This window comes from Eumetopias jubatus, unplaced genomic scaffold, assembly GCF_037043125.1.
Source record: "Eumetopias jubatus isolate StellerSeaLion01/CBP00866 unplaced genomic scaffold, mEumJub1_p1.0 scaffold_17, whole genome shotgun sequence".
NCBI lineage: Eukaryota > Metazoa > Chordata > Mammalia > Carnivora > Otariidae > Eumetopias > Eumetopias jubatus.
In genome coordinates this window covers 44,378,773-44,399,135 of record NW_028274823.1, presented here as the reverse complement: position 1 = coordinate 44,399,135, position 20,363 = coordinate 44,378,773, and the positions used below count along the sequence as shown (strand labels likewise).

Below are 20,363 nucleotides of genomic sequence, written 5' to 3'. Positions count from 1 at the left end.
TCTGTCCCTGTTCTCCTGGGCCTCTGGGTTTCTGCATATGCCATTTTTTCTAACTGGTACATGCTACAGAATAGAGATGAAACATCCCCATTTATTTAGAGTTTGTGGGAATTAAGAGAGAGCATTTATGAAATGTCTAACATAGGAATTGGCACATAATAAGTGCATAATGAGTGTTTGTGGAATTAATGAATGCTAAATGAATAGATTTAAATCTGTTCTTAGAAAAAAACACCAAGGTAAAGATATATCAAGGTATTTGCAAAGACAATGCTTCTTCGAATATGACTGACAGAGGATAGAGGCCACACTGGGAAAAGGGTATAGGAGCTCTGGAGCGATTATGTTCCATGGGGAACTGTCCATCTCCAACCAGAATCTGGGGTATGCACTTCCAGGAGATTGGGGAGCCGGTGGGGGAGGGGATCCTGGCAAGGCTTGCATTTCCAAAGCCAATAACCTATGCGGGAAGTTGGTCCTCAGGAGGGGAATGGGAAAGGAAGGGAAACGTGGGGACACAATTCCGGGAGGTAGAGAACAGGATTTGGCCAGGAGCTCTTGACTGGGCCTTGCAAGCTCTTGAGAAACCCAGGTAGACCCTCCCGGCCGCGAGATAACCAAAGACCAATTGCATGAAGCCAACGGAGGACCCAGGATGGAAAAACAGATTTTATTTTTTTATTTTTTTATGCTGTGTTAGCATGAGCAAAGGCTACCAGTAAAGTTGTTAAGTTGATCTTCATGAAAAAATAAGGAGAATTTACTCTGGAGTCAAGACCCAGAGAGAGAAAATAGAGGATGGATAGGGAGGCCCGCAGGAAAGAGAGGGTGGAGCCTGAGGGGGAGGGGACAAGCAGGGAACATTTCCCAGCAGGAGGGGACTTAGGACCTCACAGGCTGTTTGTGCCACTACAATTCCAATACCCCACCCTGCCCCCTACCATATGTGACAGCATCTTTGAGACTTGGATTTGTCCGTGAAGCCAAGAAAGGCACTGATTTTGCATCTGGGTCAGCACTGAGTGAAGTGCAGACCGCCCCATCAGAAGCCCGGATGATCTGTTTACGTACCTGAGTCCCCAGAAGCAGGATTAGGGCGAGGAGAAATGAAAATATAAGCCCCTCCTGGGAAATACGCTAAGCTCTTCAGGAGAGCTATCTTCTTCTGATCCTTTCTGGACCCCAGCAGGCAGAGACGTGGGCCCACATCCCTCAGACCGGAAGGGAGAGGCCCCTGACGGACGATGGCCCTGCTGTGTAGCCGGCTGTCTGCCTTCCCGGCACTCGGTGCATGTTTCCCTGTAGTAAATCTGAGGGTGCTCCAGCCTTGTCTCCATTATACTCCAGGGCCCAGGGAATTGTTGCGCCTTCACATTATCAAGGGAAGAATCATGCTTGAAGGCAAAGCAAGATGAATGGCAGGCCAGGGTCACAGCCACACCAGCTGCATCTGGACACCAGACCATTATCCACCCCATGCCAAAGATAGAAACCTACGGAATGTTTTCATTAAGAAAGCGTGCATTTCCTCCAGGTTTCTAAGGAGCCCAGTGTTCTCTTCCCTCCATCATTAATCAAGCCAAGGGGACTGTTCAGGGGGACCACACAGGGGCAAACAGCAGAAAGTGACCTCTGACCAGATCCTCAGCTAGGCTCTGGTCATCCAGCAAGGTCACACAAGCAGCCAGGACAGGGTCCAGCTGGGAAGACGAGCTGATGCCCAGATGTCACAGCCTGAGAAATCCATGCACAGGCAAGGCCTTTCTGGCAAACTGCTGCCAGACCCGCCCCGTCCCACTCCGTCCTGAGAGGGCACCACAGCCCAGCCTGAGGAGGGAGCAGATAGTGGCAAAGGGGATGGGGAGCTCTGCTCACCACCAAAGCCCAGGGGGTGGCGTGCAGGGTGGGGGAGGGGCGTTGCTCCACGCCCAAGGCTCTCTGGGCTCCAAACGTGCATGTGGCCATGTGCCCCCAGAACAGCAAGCGGTTGCAGCCAGAGAGACCACCTGTGCAATGGTCTCTGACCATGGCAGTGAGGCTCATGCTCCACCATGTGCCCATCAGGCTTCCTGACTGACGGCTGCTATATGTTCCATCTGAGCGTTTAGGGTGAAAAAAGGAAACCGGTGAAGTGACATGAAGTCCAAGGTAGCTATGGTGTGGGGTGGCTCACTGTCACTCCAGAGGAAAGGATTCTACTGACAGGTTGACAAACAACTTGGAGCCAGAGAAGAACACAGAAAGCCCTCAAGAAATAGGGACAGGTGGGGAGGGGGAGTTCTGAAATGTTTTAATAGACTCAGCGAGGGAAGAGTGAATCCATCTATCAAGCCATTCGACACTTTTAAAATGCACAAAGAGGAGAAATTCCAACCTGAAGGAGCATTTTGTAATAATACCGCATTAGTCCCCACAGCTTAATTCTAGGATCAGGCTCCACGGTGACCAGACAACGCAGCTCATATCATGTGCCTGTCCCCCTTTGGAAGCCCATTGGAATATAAATGGGGTGGCAATGTGACAATATGTCTCTTACTTCCATTGCAGCCCTGAAGTCACCGGACAGTGCGTTCTAAAGACGGAGTACTTTCCAGATTCTCCTCTGAGCAAGGTTGTCTGCAAAATCTTAGCAAAGTCTCAAGGTTCTTAGAGACTGGTTATCACTTTTATTACTGGCTGAGTCAGACAAGCCCTAAACTAACTTGTCAAGAAAACAAGAGTGAGAAACACCCAAATGAGACAGTGCTTTGTAGGGGAAAATAAAAAAGAGCACACCGGTGAATGCAATGCTTTTGGAGCTACGAGAAGTCACTCATTGGGGTATTTTTCCTCCAAGGGACTTTCTTTGTACTAAATAGGAACCAAATTGATTTGCTATAAGAGGGCTGGCTTGGCTTTGGAGCACAGGAAGCCCTGGCCACAGGCCTAATAGAAGAAGATAGAGTTTCTGAGACCAGCTCAGTGGAGAAGCCAAGAGATAGATGATCTGGTAAAAACTCCCCATTCACAATGGTCCTCAGGAAAACGTCTAACCCAGAATTATTGTCCCAAGAGCAGCCATCTGGGGGGAGAACTAAAAGATGGACTTGAAAACTCCATTTCCAAAAGGATTTTCATTAATTCCATCAAGACAAAGTTAATAATCCATGACACAAATGTTTTATTTTTTCTTGAGTTAGTTGTTCTAAACATGTTAGAGTCTTCTCGATAAATCTCACAGCTAGAGGCTAGGAGAAATTAGTTTGTCTTCTATACTGTCATTAAGAAATAAAGAAGTGGTAATAGCTACTAAGGAAACTCAAAGAAATGACTTGTAAATGAGATGAATCTAGGAGCTGCCCATGGTCATTGGGAGGGATGAGGAAGTAAATCCGAATTTCCCTCTCGTCACACCCCCACTCAAGGCAGAGGCAACAAATGGAGACAGATTCCTTTAATAAAGTGCTTTATTTATAGATATATAAAGAGACTTCTAGAAACAGTTTAACTTGTGTTAAGACCTGCATTATTAACAGATCCAGCCCATCAGTCCTTATGGAGGATCTCCAATGAGCAGGGTCTTGTAGGGAGGGCTAAGTGGGTCTCCCGGGACGTGCCTCTCCTCTCCCACACAAGGCAGCTCTGATGGAGTGCCTGCAAGAGTGACGTGGACAGTAAGTGGTGCACGAAGCCCGTGAGACGGGCTGGACCCATGGGACCCGCTCTCCCACCCACTGTGATGCTTTGCAAGAGCATGCTCAGGAAGACTGTAAGGACTACACCTTACAAAAAAAAAAAAAAAAAAATGAGGCCATGGTCAGCCTTTCAGCAGACACTGAACGCACCTGACCACCTCCTCTATAAGGACACAGTTAATAGCTCAGTCTTGTTCTAGATGCTCTCTGTATGCTATGCTCCCTCATTTAATTTTCATTATGTCTCTAAGGGAGAGACACTTTACCTTCCAATCTACAGAACAGGAAACTGAGGCACAAAATGACAAATAAATAATGATAATTAAATAATTAATTAGGAGCTAGAGTTACTGGGATTGGAACCCAGGCGATGTGGCTCTTGTGCTGTACCTGCTACTATTACTGCCCTGCTACTGCTACCACCGCTACCACTAACACTGCTCTACTGCTAGTACTATTACTGCCCTGCTACTGCTACCACCGCTACCACTAATACTGCTGCTGCCGCTAGTACTATTACTGCCCTGCTACTGCTACCACCGCTACCACTAATACTGCTGCTGCTGCTAGTACTATTACTGCCCTGCTACTGCTACCACCGCTACCACTAATACTGCTGCTGCTGCTAGTACTATCACTGCATTGCTACTGCTACCACCGCTACCACTAATACTGCTCTACTGCTAGTACTATTACTGCCCTGCTACTGCTACCACCGCTACCACTAATACTGCTGCTGCTGCTAGTACTATTACTGCCCTGCTACTGCTACCACCGCTACCACTAATACTGCTCTACTGCTAGTACTACTACTGCCCTGCTACTGCTACCACTGCTACCACTAATAGTGCTGCTGCTGCTAGTACTATTACTGCCCTGCTACTGCTACCACCGCTACCACTAATACTGCTGCTGCTGCTAGTACCATTATTGCCCTGCTACTGCTACCACCGCTACCACTAATACTGCTCTACTGCTAGTACTATTGCTGCCCTGCTACTGCTACCACCCCTACCGCTAATACTGCTGCTGCCGCTAGTACTATTGCTGCCCTGCTACTGCTACCACCGGTACCACTAATACTGCTCTACTGCTAGTACTACTACTGCCCTGCTACTGCTACCACTGCTACCACTAATAGTGCTGCTGCTGCTAGTACTATTACTGCCCTGCTACTGCTACCACCGCTACCACTAATACTGCTGCTGCTGCTAGTACTATTACTGCCCTGCTACTGCTACCACCGCTACCACTAATACTGCTGCTGCCGCTAGTACTATTACTGCCCTGCTACTGCTACCACCGCTACCACTAATACTGCTGCTGCTGCTAGTACTATTACTGCCCTGCTGCTGCTACCACCGCTACCACTAATACTGCTGCTGCTGCTAGTACCATTATTGCCCTGCTACTGCTACCACCGCTACCACTAATACTGCTCTACTGCTAGTACTATTACTGCCCTGCTACTGCTACCACCGCTACCACTAATACTGCTGCTGCTGCTAGTACTATTACTGCCCTGCTACTGCTACCACCGCTACCACTAATACTGCTCTACTGCTAGTACTACTACTGCCCTGCTACTGCTACCACTGCTACCACTAATAGTGCTGCTGCTGCTAGTACTATTACTGCCCTGCTACTGCTACCACCGCTACCACTAATACTGCTGCTGCTGCTAGTACCATTATTGCCCTGCTACTGCTACCACCGCTACCACTAATACTGCTCTACTGCTAGTACTATTGCTGCCCTGCTACTGTTACCACCCCTACCGCTAATACTGCTGCTGCCGCTAGTACTATTGCTGCCCTGCTACTGCTACCACCGGTACCACTAATACTGCTCTACTGCTAGTACTACTACTGCCCTGCTACTGCTACCACCGCTACCACTAATACTGCTCTACTGCTAGTACTATTACAGCACTGTTACTACTGTACTGTTACTACTGCTGCTGCTGCTGCTACTACTAGTAGTAGTACTGTTACTGTAGTGCTACTACTGTTACTGCGATTGTTGCTGCTGCTACTAGTAGTAGTACTGTTGCTGCACTGTTACTACTGCCGCTACTAGTAGTAGTAGTACTGTTACTGCACGGCTACTACTGCTACTGCGGTTGTTGTTGCTGCTGCCACTGCTGCTACTGCTGCTAGCCCCGCCAGAGGATCTCTGTGATGTCACTCTTCCATCTTGCTCTTGATGTAGTGCCTGGGTGTCAGCAGGAACAGACAAAGGTAGGCAGGGTGGCAGGGTTCTTGGTCTGATACTGCATTTACCACATTTGATGATAACCAGTCACACACCTCAGAGCCATGCCTCTGTTTACCCTCTTAACGGCTGTGGGTCATTTAAGTACGCCCTCCACTGGATTCCTCATCCGTCCTACCGGTCTCCTTTTCTCTCCTGTCCTCCGGGATGCATTCTTTGCATCTAGTGTGTCTGATGTGCCACCGAAGAGCCCAACCGCCCCTTTGAGTCCATGATAAAACAAGTGATCAGAGGCCTTGATGAGAAGTACTTCCCCTCTCCTGCCACCCACAACCCATGCACCGTGTACTTGTGCACTGGAAGGGGCCCCTCCCGTGCTCCTCAAGGAGGAGTGCAGTGTGACCAGGCAAGAACTGGAAAAACTGATGGGGCAATGGGGTGGGGTGGGGGCAAGGCTGGAGAAGAATGAAGACCTTCAAGGAGAGAAAGCCTGAGGAGACCTCCTGGGAGTAAGACCCTCCCAGGGTCTGGCCACACAGAGAGTGACAGGGTACCCTCACCCTCCTGCCCCAGGTGAGGATATGGGGTTGGGCACACACTGCTTGAGCAACATCATCTTGCTCTACCCCCATCCATCTAGACAGTGGGGGTGGTAAACAGAGGCCAGGGGAGGGGGACTTCCTTGGTTCTGACTTCTTCTTCTAAGCTCTAGAGAGGAGAAAAGCAGAGCAGGCCAGCAGCATCCAAAAACATAAAATCTCATATTAAGCGCCTTCCACCCCTGGCCCGTATGCCCAGGGCTCTCGAGTCCATGGGCCCTGCAGGGGCCTTTGTCCACTCTATTGGCCAACCCTTCACCACCTTAGAAAGCCCTCAGACATTGTGGTGGCTCCCTGGGACAGTGTATATGGGGGCAGTGGGAATTACTCCAGCTAAAATCTGTGTCTGCTAATGTTTCCTCATCAACCAAGGATATATTTCTAGTGTTTACCATCTGCTGTGGCACATTTCCTTCCCCCCTCCCTAAATATAAGATTTCAGAATGGATATGATACTTTGGCAGATTACACAGGTACCCAGCCCACTCCAGAGATTCTAACAATCCCCCTCCCCAAAATGTGTGCCCCCTGATAAGGTAATACCAAAATGTCCTGGGATGGAACTGATACTCAGGTGGCAGATACAGCATGTCTGTCCTGAACCCTGATTTCTACTCCTCATGCCTGGCTAGATAAAGAAGGTGTCATTATTTTCAAATGGTGAATGTTAAGCAAATCACATGCATATTTCTGGGTAATTTTCGCAAACCCAATAGGGAGAAATTTCCGTCACTTATGTGTCACCCACCAAGCAACAAATGAAAGTTTTCTTAAATATTTTATTTATTTATTTGAGAGAGAGAGCATGAGTGAGAGGGAGACGGAGACACCATCTGAAGCAGACTCTGCACTGAGCACAGAGACCGACGTGGGGCTCCATCCCACAACCACGAGATCATGACCTGAGCCAAAACCAAGGGTCGGACGCTTAACCACCTGAGCCATGCAGGTGCCCCCATATGAAAGTTTTCTTATGCACAATATTCTTTTTTTTTAAGATTTGATTTATTTATTCATGAGAGACAGAGAGAGAGAGAGAGGCAGAGAGAGAAGCAGGCTCCCAAGGAGCAGGGAGCCCGATGCGGGACCTGATCCCAGGACCCTGGGATCATGACCTGAGCCGAAGGCAGACGCTTAACCATCTGAGCCACCCAGGCGCCCTCTTATGCACAATATTCCTAATGGAGAAGTGGATTCTGGGCTGCCAATGGACAGTCTCCACTGTGCTTCACTGTTATTCCCAAACACGTAGAGAAAAAAACCACCTCTCACAATAGGTACACAACTCCCACATCATACTCCCTGGCCCCGAGAGAAGCTAACACTGATTGTATATATGGCACAAGGTGTGGTAGAAGCACTATCCAGAAACACTGTAGCTGTTGCCTTGGAAGGAATGCAATAGCCAGGCATGTAGTGGTCCTACCCTCTTGCCTCTCCCTGTTCAGCTCTCCAGCAGTGTCCCGGTTGACCTAAACCTTAGCACTCAGCAGATGAGCTGGGACAGTCCCTAGTTGTTTCGTAAGAGCTATGTCTGTATTATTGATTTCCTACAGGGAAAACCCTAAAACAGATTCAAAATGATGACTCCCCATCCCCAATCCCACCAAGCGAACCCATCACCCACAAAGTAGTCAGCACAGAAGCCTAAGAGACAGTAATCTCTTTTGTCCCTGAACATGTAACTTTTAAATATAAGAGGCACCCAGTGAGCTAATAGGCCCTGTCTGCTGACAACAGGCATTAATTGCCTGCTAATGCTGCTCAGAGGCACTGACCAGTTGACTGGTTTCAATTTTAGCAAATGATAGGGTTCTAGTAATTAAAGTTGGTGGGCAACAGTGCTCAGCTGAAGCTGAGGCATATCTTTGCCCACTGCCTACAGCAGGCCAAGGGCACGGGTGAGACCCCCCCCCCTTCTGGAAGGCGCTCAGGAGGGGAGTACTGACCTGCAGCATCTGAAGGTAGCCTTCCTGGGGGTCACAGAGCAGGGAGGAGATGCGGTGGTTGTTCCTCATGCATTTCTGGCTGTCCTTTGCAGATGGGAAAATCTGCCGGACCACGGTCATCCTGCCAAGGGCACTGTGCACCAGATCCAGGATCTCCGGGTCGCTGATTTCCTGGGAAGAAAACCAGACCCATGCTTACTCCTGAACTATGTCTGCAAAAGACCCCTCAAGAGGTAGTGATGGCCAATAGCCCCAATAGCTGGTGCTAAAGGGATCAAGGGATTGGGTCCATGTCACGCAGTTCATTAGTTGGTTATTTATAAATAATGCTCACTAACCCTAAAATGCAAACAGGATTATTCAACAGCTTTCCTGAAGGCCAGAAAAAGATATCTGGCAGTCAAACCACCAGTGCATTGGTTTCCATGGGGTCAAGCTCTGAGGAACCCATGCTGTCAAATGTCCTGGTAGGCATCAGCTGGAAGTAAAAGCTAAATTTCCTAATGGGGGTCATCTACCTGAGAGAAACAAACCTGGTTTTCTCTGACAAAAATGTAGTAAGTTTCCCTTAGTTCTTTAATAATTAGATTTGCTTTTTTTCCCCTTAAGATCTATATGCAAATTTTGAAAATATATCCACTCATTCATTCACTCATTCATTGCACAGAAACCTACCCAATATCTCCTGTGTGGTTTGCTCTGTATTAAGCCCTGGGGAGATGCCCTAACCCCACCCAGTAAAGCTCCAGGTCTTCATAGCATGAAATACACTGAGTGCTGCCATAAGGAAATCTAGGGGCCAGAGAAACCCATTGTGCTTCCATGGTGGACGTGGTGCTAAGCTCTCTACACACATTATCTCGTTTGGTGCTCACAACTCCAGGAATTCCACAAGGTAAATCCTATTGTTATCCCATTTTCACTGAGCACTTGGAAGCAGAGAAACATAAAGGCAGCGGGCCACAGGGAGCTCCTTCCAGGACGAGGCTGAAGTTCAGCACTGAAGCTGAACCTGAAGGATGAACTTATTAGGCGAAGTGCCCGAAAGTGTTATGTGGGGGCAGGGGCAATGCAGAGCTGAGTTGGTGGCAGTGCCACTGCTGAGGATGGAGGCTGGCAGCAGGGGACATCCTGTGGCACAGGGTTTCCAGCAGAGGCAGCAGGGCAGGTGAAACCCGCCTCCACCCACCCCAACTCCAGGCTTCCCCTGCAGACAAGAGGAGTGGTCAGAGGCAGCCCTGGGCTGTGGGCTTGGAAGGAAGAATCGAGACAACAAAGTAACAAAACTGCTTCAAGGTGAGGAGCAACACAGGAATGACAAAAAATACAAACTAACATAAATCAAGGATATTGGTTCAGAAAAGTTCTTGTCTTGTTTACTGTCTCTCAAACGCGGCTAAATCGGTGGTTGGTTGCAAGTCAAGATTTTAACTGTGAATAACTGTGTCTTAAAATAGGTCTTAAATCTTCCTCTTTGCAGATGATACATTCTAGCTTTGAGATGATGAATTGATATAAATGGAGGTAAGAAGGTTAGAAATCACTTAAACCAGAACATAACATGATGAAGGGTGAACTGTTAAACTATCTATTCCAGGAACTGTCTTAGGAACCTGATGTGATCAAGAAGACTGGCCAGTTGAAACCACATGCGGATCTGGGAGAAAGGAAGACAGTAAGACTAGTATCCTTTTAGATACAGTAAGACTTGTATTCTTTCACATAGTTCCCACGAATGTGGAATTGCAGTAATCTCAAAAAAATTAAAGTGAATCTGGGGCTGAACCACTAAACTGTATTTCAGACAAAAGACTGTTTAAGGGAAGGTGATCTTGTTGGATTGGAATCGACAGACCAGAGGTGGGGAAAGGGCAAAGTGTTCACATCTCAGGGCTACCAAGTGAATGAGGCCAGAATGAACTAGGCTTCAGGAACCACAGCAGAAGCCAAGATCATAGCTGAGCAGGATGTTTGTGCTCTGCTCTTAGCTGCCCTGCTAACAGAGGCCCTGCCCTGAGCATAGGACAGTGGGGTGAGGGAAATCACATTCTGATCTAACAGTAAGTAGGACTGTGGGAAAGGGCAAGGATGGACTAGTTAGCTCTCCTTGGACAAGGAATATAGAGAATTGGGGAAGGAAATTATTTTTATCTCAAAAAAACAGAAAAACTATAAGGTCAGGAAGAACATCATTTGAATTATGCACAAGGGGGTTAATCAGAGCCCACACAGCTTGGAGAGGAAATAGGGAGGTCACGTATCTTTTGTTTTTCTCACTTACTCTTTAATGGCAGAGCCACTATAAAAGCTCTTTTATTAAACCTTTCCTACATTCTCAACTTCCTGGCTGGTCAGTGGCATGGAGCACTCCCCACTGCATCCCGAGCAGGACCCTAAAACTCTGTAGGGAGCCTGACTTACATGGTGCACAGTACCTTTCTGGAAAGCACGGCCATCATCTTCCCTGGCAACCTGCAGCAGAACCCGGGGTGAGTGGCTAAGTGAGCCAAGAGCAGCCACAACATAATCAGGGTGTGTGGGCGGGCGGGGGGGCTTTGCCTCTGCCCCCAGCTACTGTGGTCCTCATACTGTTCTTTCTCTATTCTGCCTGCCCAGAACTCCTTGCAAACTGGGCACAGCTCAACCCCCACCCATTAGCTGCATTAGTGAGGATCTCTGCAGACCCTGTCTCCTATGGCCCAGTTCTCATCCAATCACTCTGGGTCAAAGCACACACACCGTCTCCCAGGGCACTCCTCCCTGCCCCCTGCACTTCTGGGCCCATCCCTAGCGTCCAGTACGGAGACAGTTCCAATCCAAATCTAAGAAGCCACGGAAACAATTCCCCCAGATCCCTTGGGGGCAATGAAAAGGGTCACCTCTTCTCCCACGGATGTGTCCTTCCCCTCAGAAAATTCCAACCCTGCATCATCAGTCAGTTCCACAGTAGCTCTGTGCCAGAACCTGTCGGGCTGTGCTGTTGGTCCCCTTGGGTCCCTTCAGTATCACAGGGCTACACACAGGGATCTACTCACTCCCTGCTTGCTGCTATCAGGCGCTGCCTCCTGGCTTCCCACCAGGTCAGCCTCTGGACCGATGTGAAGACATCCAACATGTGGGCCTTCCTCTGGATGCAGAGGGCAATCCAAGCAGCCAATATATACAACCCACTTGGAGAACAAACACTCCCTTTGTCCCAGTCACCATTCCTTCCAGATAGCGCTGCTGATGAGCAGCTGAAGAAAGACAACGTGTATATACCATGTGACCTGCTCTACCCTCATTCAAGTTTGCGAGCCTGCAGCAGCAGCAATAATGCGTCATATCCAGATGCCGACTGGGATACAAAGGCTTGAAATAAATCTCGCCTTTATGACTTTGTAAGTTTATACTGTGAAATTGATCTTAGGCACAAACATTACATTACGTATGAATAATAAAAGGATCAGTGTGCCTTCTGTCAAGCTAAGAAATAAAGTATATCCTGCATCTTGGTTGGATGCCTCCTCCCCAAATGCTTACCCCTTCCTCCTCACCAGCAGCTAACTTTGTCATGCTATGACTTATGTATGTAGCCCAAATAATGTATAACTTCATCATATACATTTTGTTGAGCTTCGTGCAGGTGAAACTGTCTGCATGCCCCCCTGCAATTGTGTTTTAATGCAGTCGTTCTCAAACTTTGTTGTGTATCTGCATTACCTTGGGAACTCGATAAAATACAGAGAGGTCTAACCCTGTCCCACTTCAACAAGCAAAGCCTCTGTGTTCTCCTTGAGCTCTCCAGATAATTACAATACTCATGAACATTTAACATTTTTAATCTGTCCATGGTGATGGGTACAGCTTAGTTTAATTATTTATACAACTGCACCCTATTGCCCTGTATGACTATGCCACCATTTATGTACCCTAGTGTTCCTTACCATTGGAATGTCTGTGTTTGCTATTACAAAGATTCAGTGCACATTTTTTTTGTGCATAGGTGCTGGCGCACTTGTGTAAGAATTTCTCTAGGGTTTATACCTAGAATTAGAACTCCTCAATAGGAGAATATGAGTATGTTCAAATTCACGAAGGAATACCAAATTTCCAAAATGATTGCAACAGTTTATGATCATGTGTGGTAAAGAGAGCTCCTACTCCCTTTCCTGCACCTGACATGATTATAGGACTTCCTAATATTTGTCAGCCTGGTGAGTTGGAATTGGTATATGGTTGGATTTTGATTCCACTTCTCTAATTCTTAATAGGGTTAAATAGCTTTCATATATTTATTTATGAATCATTTGTGTTTCCTTTCTTGCATTTGTTTTATTTATTTATTTCTTTATTTATTTGACAGAGAGAGACACAGCGAGAGAGGAAACACAAGCAGGAGGAGTGGGAGAGGGAGAAGCAGGCTCCCCGCTGAGCAGGGAGCCCGATGCGGGGCTCGATCCCAGGACCCTGGGATCAGGACCTGAGCCGAAGGCAGATGCGTAACGACTGAGACACCCAGGCGCCCCTCCTTTCTTGCATTTGTGTTTTTGTCCAATTTCCATTGGGTTGGGTCTCTTGCATATTGACTTGTGGGACCTTTTTTTTTTAAATTCTAGATAATTCTTTGTCATATGTCATAAATATCTTCTCCACTTTCTAGAATGTTGGGCAGAACTGGTCTATATACTCATCTAACCCGGTGGGTTTTTTTGTAGGAAGATTTTTATTACTGATTAAATTTCTTTTTTATATAGGGATTTTGCCTGTTTCTCTTTCTTTGCCCTAAGTCATTTTTTCTTCTAAAAATACAGCCATGTTGTCCAAAATTTCCAGTTGATTTGCCTATGTTGTTCACAATGTCTCTCTACTTCTTCACTCTAATTTATCTAATGCTACGTGCTCTCATCCAATGCTAACAATATTTATTTGTGCCCTCTCTTATTTTGATACTAGAAGTTTATTTTATAAATCTTTTTTTTTTTTTTAAGATTCATTTGAGAGGGAGAGGAGAGCGGGAGAGGGTGAGCAGCAGGAGAGGGAGAGAGAGAATCCTAAGCAGACTCTGCACAGAGTATGGAGCCCAACACAGGGCTTGATCCCATGACCCCAAGACTGCTACCCAAGCCGAAAACAAGTCAGACACCCAACCAACTGAGCAACCCAGGTACCTCTAAATCGTTTTCAAAAAGTGAGTTTTGGCTTAACTGATACTCCCTTATGAGTTTCTATGCTTTTCTATTTCATTAATTTCTACTCTTATCTTTATTATTTTTCTATTGTCTTTGGATTTATTAGGTAGCTATTTTTCCAACTTTTTAGCTATGAAGCTCAGCTGTGGAATCTTACACCTTTTGTCTTTTCTAAGAAAGTAAAGACAATAAATCTGCACCCAAACATTGCTTTAGCTGTGTCCCATAAGTTATACCTATAAATTGTATCAGTCTTTTTAAAATCCCATTTTGATTTATATTTTACCCATAAGTAATTTAGTATGGATTTTTCAAAAATTTCCTAACATGAGGGTATTCTTAGTATCTTCCTATTGATTTCTAACTTTAATGTACTGTGACCTGAGAACATGGATTGTATAAAGGTAATCCTTTAAAATGTATTGAGCTTTGCTTTGTGGCTTATCATGTGGTCAATTTGCGTGAATGTTTCGTGTGCATTAACCGTCCCGTTGTTTTATGTTTCAGTGGCCTACTTTCAGGTCCATTAGATTAAGAATTAGTCTATTTCTGTCTGAATTCAGGCTATATTTTCAAAAGTTCAAAAAAACATATTTTCAGTGTTTTATTAGTTACACACATGTGGAAGACTATAACTCCTTGCTAAATTGAATCTTTTACCATTATTTAGATATCCTCTTTATTTCTAGTAATTCATCTTGCCTCCTACTGTACTGTGTCTAATATTAATACAGTGACACCAGTTTTATTTTGGTTACTAGCTGTCTGCTCTAACTTCTTCTGCCTCTTTGCCATCCATCTTTCTCTGTGTCACACTTTAGTTGGAGACTACTAGAAGCAAAATATACTACACGTTTTTTACGTCCATCTTTGACTTTTTAGTAGAAATCTTTATCTATTTATATTGGACTACGGTTACATACATTTACATTGATTTCTATCATATTGTTTCTATTACATATCTTCCTGTTTATTTTTCTTCGTTTTTACTTCCCCTTGGAATGATTTTTCTTCTTATTTTCATTATTTTACCCTCTCTTGGAAGTTATGTTCTCTACATCATTCTTTTCTTGGTTATCTCAGATATTTTAAAATGCATACTAAACAAAGCATGAAGTTAATCAGTATTCCTACTCTCTTCTCCAACATTTATTGCCAATTACCATCATCCCAACTAATGTGATAACAATATCCAGTATTTTAATTCTATTTTTCTTTAGGCCTTCTTATGACATAGAATTCCTATTACTTTATAGAGTTAATATCTTTCCATTTAACCAATATTTATCAATGTATTTGTCAGGCATTCTTTTCTGAACTCAAACCGTACATATGTACTCCTAAGGAACATCATTTAGAATTTCCTTTAATGTCATTTGTGAGTGATACACTTAGTTTTTGTGTGCTGGAAAATGTCTTTTTTAAATCTTACTCTTGAAAGATAAAAGTCTAAGTTGACGACTAGTTTCTCTTAGTACACGAAATTTTCTAGGACGCTGTCTTCTGGCTTCCATGTTGTCCACTATGTCAGTTTCCTCTGGCTGCGATAACGAATTATCACGAATTTAGTGGCACAGAATGACAGATTTGTATTCTGTCACAATTCTGAAGGCCAGCAGTCCAGAGTCAGTCTCACTAGGCTAGAATCAGAGGTTGGCAGGGATGCATTCCTTCCAGAGGCTCTAAGGGAGACTGTTCCTTGCCTCTTGAAGCTTCTGTTGGCTGCCAGTATACCCTGGATTATAGTCACATCACTCTAATCTCTTCCTCTATGGCCATATTGCCTTCTCTTCTCTTAAATCTCCCTTTGCATCCTTTTATAAGGACACTTGAAATTGCATTTAGGGCCCACCCACATAACCCAAGATAATCTCCCCACCTCCAGATCATTAACTTAATCATTTCTGCAAAATCTCTTCTGCCATATAAGGTAACACAGTTTCCAGGGATCAGGTCCTGGATATCCTTGGGTGCCATTATTCAGCCCACTAACTCCAGATGTTAGGAATCTGTTTAACTGCCATTCCTTTGAAGAAGACCTGTGTTTGCTCCCTGGAAGCTCTCTAGATTTTTCTTTGTCTTTGGTGCTCTACAGTATCATGCTAAATGAGATCTCTATGTATGGATGATTTTTTTTTTTAATTTTTATCCTTAGGTTTTCTAGATCTGGGGTTTGGTTTCTTTCAATAATTTCAGAGAATTCTAGACCATACTATCCTTTCATATTATTTGTTCCCCGTCATCTCCTATTTCCTTCTAGAAATCCAGAATTATCATTCTCTCGTCCATGTGCCTTCATCTCACTTTCATATTTTCCATCTCTCTGTATCTCTGGGCTGCCTTCTAAATAATCTCTTCACATTTTCTAGTTCACCAATTCTCTCTATGTATGTGTCCACTTTGACAGGTAACTCATCCTTTATCCTTACCCTATTTTTTAACTTCAGTGATTAGGTTTTTGATTGCCTGAAGCTGTTTTAAAATTTTTTTAGAAAACTTTTAGAAAAACTTTTTTAGAAAACTTTAAAAACTTCATTTTTAGACGGCTTTTATTCCTTGCTTATATTTTCCAGCATCTCTTTATTTTTTTAACATATTTAAGCATACCTATTTAAGAGTCTATGGCGGATAATCCTAATATCTACAGTTCACTTCAGGTCTGATTAAACTGTCCTCCGCCCACCCCGGCTCTCATTCATGGCAGTTTGTTTCCTTCTTTCCTTCCTTCCTTCCTTCCTCCTTCCATCCCTCTTTCCCTCTTTCTTTCTCTTTCTTTCCTTTTCTTTCTTTCTTTCTTTCTTTCTTTCTTTCTTTCTTTCTTTCTTTCTTTCTTTCTCTCTCTCTCTCTCTCTCTCTCTCTCTTTCTTTCTTTCTTTCCCTTTCTTGTGTGTAATCTTATTTCCCTCAGAACTTCCTTATGAATCCCTTGAAGTCTGACCTAAATTTGTATTCTTTCAGGAATATTTGTGCTCACTTCTACAACCTACTTAGGAGCATTACCAAACTATAACCCCAGAAGTTAATATTAAACTTTCCTCTGAGCTTCGTTAGGCACCACAGGTGGTATGATTGGGTCATAAACCTGCATGGGGCTCATCCATTCTTGAGAAAATTTACCCCCTCCATGCAATTCCAAGATCAAGAGAGGACATTTTTCTTGCTCTTCCCTTCTGCACAGCGAGTTCATTTCTAGTTAACCTTTATACTGAGAATCTATGTTTCTAGCTTTATGACAAAATCTCTCATTAAGCCTCACATCTGATTCGTTCTTACATTGGTTCCGTGTGTTCTATGCCCCACATAGAAGAACAAGCTCAAGGTTTCCACAGTTTGGCCAATAGATTCAAGGCAAAACCTAAATTGGAAGCTCAAGTATTTCCCAAAGTTTCAATTTTCACTTTATATCTGGCCTCTGTGGACATTACTTTTGACTGCTAAGTGATCCACTTAAAAATATTTTTAAAGTATATTATACCCAGCTTTTCTAGTTCTTTTCCATTTGGGAGTATCATTCAGGCTAATTATTTTCCCAGAAAGACATACTACTAATCCTTTTATTTAGAATTTTCTTTCTTTAGCATATGACCCCACTCTTTTCCTGGGACACACACCTACCTCCCAAACTCCTCATATGTTTTGGCTGTGTGACTAACTAAAACCTCAGTTATCATGCTACAATTTCTATTTGCTTCATTTGACTGTCTTTCCCTAAGTTCATTATCATTAATATTAGAAGGAGGGCTATTTCTGAGGGGCCAAAGAGAAGTATGTTCAATCTTCTCCATTTGGTCAAATCCCAATTGTATTCTTCAATTATCTCCCAGTTGTATGTCCAAAAAGGTAAATATTCTACAGTTTCCAAATTATTTTGTCTGTTACTCCAGAAATATCCCCCCTGAAATATTTTGTTACCTTGCCCTCCTACAATCTAAGAGCTTCCCCTCATAAATCCTCTCTCATCAATACTGTTCACTCAAAAGATCATCTCTGTGAAAGATGATGGCATCTTGGACTGGGGTTGTTACAAACGGATCATCTTTAGATAGAGCTGAAATGTAGAACCTAGAGCACATGTTGACTGATGAGATTGGAACAGAGTAATGGCAAAGTATCACTGAATCCTTTCTCAATGTAAGAAATACTTGTAGTTTGATAACAAAAATATAGTAACAACTAAAACAAGTAGAGAAGAAAACAGGGATAGAATTCCCAGGGAACATCCATTCTTCTAGTCATTGGGACAGGGAGTGGAGGGTGGTGGGAGACTCTTATGCCTTGTAGCATACTTAAAGGAAGATTTCTATGAAAGCAATAAAATGGGAGACCGAATAATAAAAATACTCACTCCATCTAATTTTGTACTGAGCATGCACACTGAAACTTAGACCATCTTCATTTTGAGTCAGATAAATTATCAGGAAACCTCTACAAATCTCCATGTACAAAGAGCTAAGACTAAAGAAAAGTCAGACAAATTCTAAAGAAAAGCCAATCCTTGCATCCTCTCAGGTGTTACTTAATCCACTGGATGAAAGCCAAACTGTCCTTCTTAGCACAATAAGGAACAGAATAAGACCTGATTGCCTCCATTCAGAAGCAACGTGTGTCTTCAGCTAGGGTCTCTAGCTGGCTTCCAGGGGGCTCGCCATTCCAAAAAATGTTAAGTATATGTGTGCATTTTCCTGTGGAGAAAGCCCATGGCTGTATTCAATTTTCAAAGAAGGCTTTGATCCCAAAAAGCTGACAAACAACCAATACTGAAGCTAGTAATGGTTCTGCTTGTCGCTAACCATGAGAAGAATGAAAACAATGAGGACACCATCAACAGGATAATTGGGAGACACAAGAGTTTTCGTGTCTGTCCCACTCAGCGCTTCTTCCTCATTTCCATTCAGACCTCTGAGGTAATAACAATGACAACAAAAGTACAACCAGAAGCAATGGGATTTATATGAGGAACTACTATGCAGCTATGAAAATCACCGAATACACCTACAGCACTACATTATTACCTGCACCATGTAGATACTAGAGGTAAGGAAAACAGACAAGAAAAGAAGAAAAGGAAGAGCAAGTTACAGAATGATACCTCGAATACAGGACATCTATAGTAGAGATATGTGCAGCAGTAAAAAGAGACGTGGAGGGCATACACCAGCTTCAAGAGAGTGGTTGCCACTGTGGAAACAGAGGGGGCTAGCAAACAGATTTGCTACCTGACAGTCTTACCTCTCCTCTTCTATGCTGGAATAACTGTGTGTGAACAGGTGCCCTTCCCTCCACCTTGGGATTTGAGGTGGTGGGAGGTGATCAATCCCTGTACCCAGAACCACAGGTGCATCCTGCTTGGTCTAAGCCAACCTGGGTGGTCCTACTACTCTAGGCAGTTTGAGGAGAAGGTTCATGACTCTATTTCTGTTTGTTGAGATATGAAGGGGTTCTCCTTGAGGAATTCTGAGATTTGCTCAATCTTAAGATGACCACCAAGAGAATACAGCACCTTTCTACCTCTGGAGGTTTGAGTCGTGGGGAAATTCCACTTGATGGCAGGCTGAACACACTGAACACAACAGACAGACCAAGGATCCCGGAGGAAACTAGTTAACAGCTAAATCACCCTGCCCTGTAACCTCATGACCTACCTCTGAGCTTTCTCTAAGGTGAGATGATAAAGCCTCAGATCACTGAAGGAAACTGGATTCATATTTTTCTGTTACTTTTAGTAAAAAGCAATCTGACTGACACAGAATTTAATGGGATTTAATGTAAGCAGGTCCAGAACAGACTTCAATTATATCTGAAATGGTCAGCTTCTTCAAAATTGAGATGTCAAATATGGCAAAATTTGAACGGTGGACAAGTAGGTATTTGTAATGTCATGCCCTATATCTTTTATGCCTCTTGGAAATTTTTATTGAAAACAGAGAGAATCACTGCAGAAGTCTGACTCCATGTCTGTTTAAGCAGCAAAGAGGGTAAATTTTCATAATGAGGAGAAATTTTCAAAACAGCAATTAAAATAGTAAGGATCTCCTTTTTCTAAATATACACTTTGGCAAATCAGAGGCAAAACTCATGCACAAATAAGTCTCTGTCTGATCTTTAAGACTTCAGTAAACTTTCGGAACCTTCTGATATCAGGGGAAATATTATTAAGCATTTATATAGAGCTCTAAACGTACATAGGGCTGTGTAATCACATTATTAGTCATTTCCTTTTATTCTTTAGAAAGGCCTAGATCTATCAAACATCTGTGTGATACCAGCATTATTCCATCTCTGGAGAAATAATAAAGTTTATTTCCCTCCTAACAACCATGGTGCCAGTAATCTAAAGTTGATGATAGTAAGGAAACTTCACAGACAAAGCTGGCTTGAGAGAGAAAAAAGGAGGATTCAACAGAGTCGTGATGGAAGATTTCCTCCCAACAAAGTCAACGGGCTTTCTAGAATATCTGCTGCATTCAGATCCCTATGGGGCACTTAAGACAAGGCAAGCTAAGGCTCCATAGAGACCAGGACATCCTGGTGAGGAAAAGAGGGTGGGAGGAAGCTGCCAAAGCTTGGGGCTGGTTACATCTCCAGGACAGAAAAGGTGGCAGGAAAGCACTTTCTGAGTGGTGGTTTTGACCAGAGACACCCTGTCTCATTCATCATCCCCTAAAAGCTCATGGGGTATGCATGAGTCTCCCTGTTTTACATGGGATGTAGGAAATTGCCATAGAGGATGCCCTTCCTCCCCACAGCGTGCGCCAC

General features: G+C 44.2%; 1 protein-coding gene across 3 annotated transcripts in view; it reads right to left on the bottom strand.

The window, feature by feature from the left end:
* Positions 1 to 20,363, bottom strand: part of GRID1 (glutamate ionotropic receptor delta type subunit 1) — a 711,804-nt gene that overhangs the window by 217,549 nt on the left and 473,892 nt on the right. For 2 of the 3 annotated variants that reach the window (XM_088019784.1, XM_028098786.2), the window contains one exon: positions 8,437 to 8,607. In XM_088019784.1, the coding sequence (XP_087875910.1) occupies positions 8,437 to 8,607 (171 nt within the window). Of the gene's footprint in view, positions 1 to 8,436; positions 8,608 to 10,767; positions 10,784 to 20,363 lie in introns of all 3 variants that reach the window. The other variant, XM_088019785.1, reaches the window with a different exon arrangement.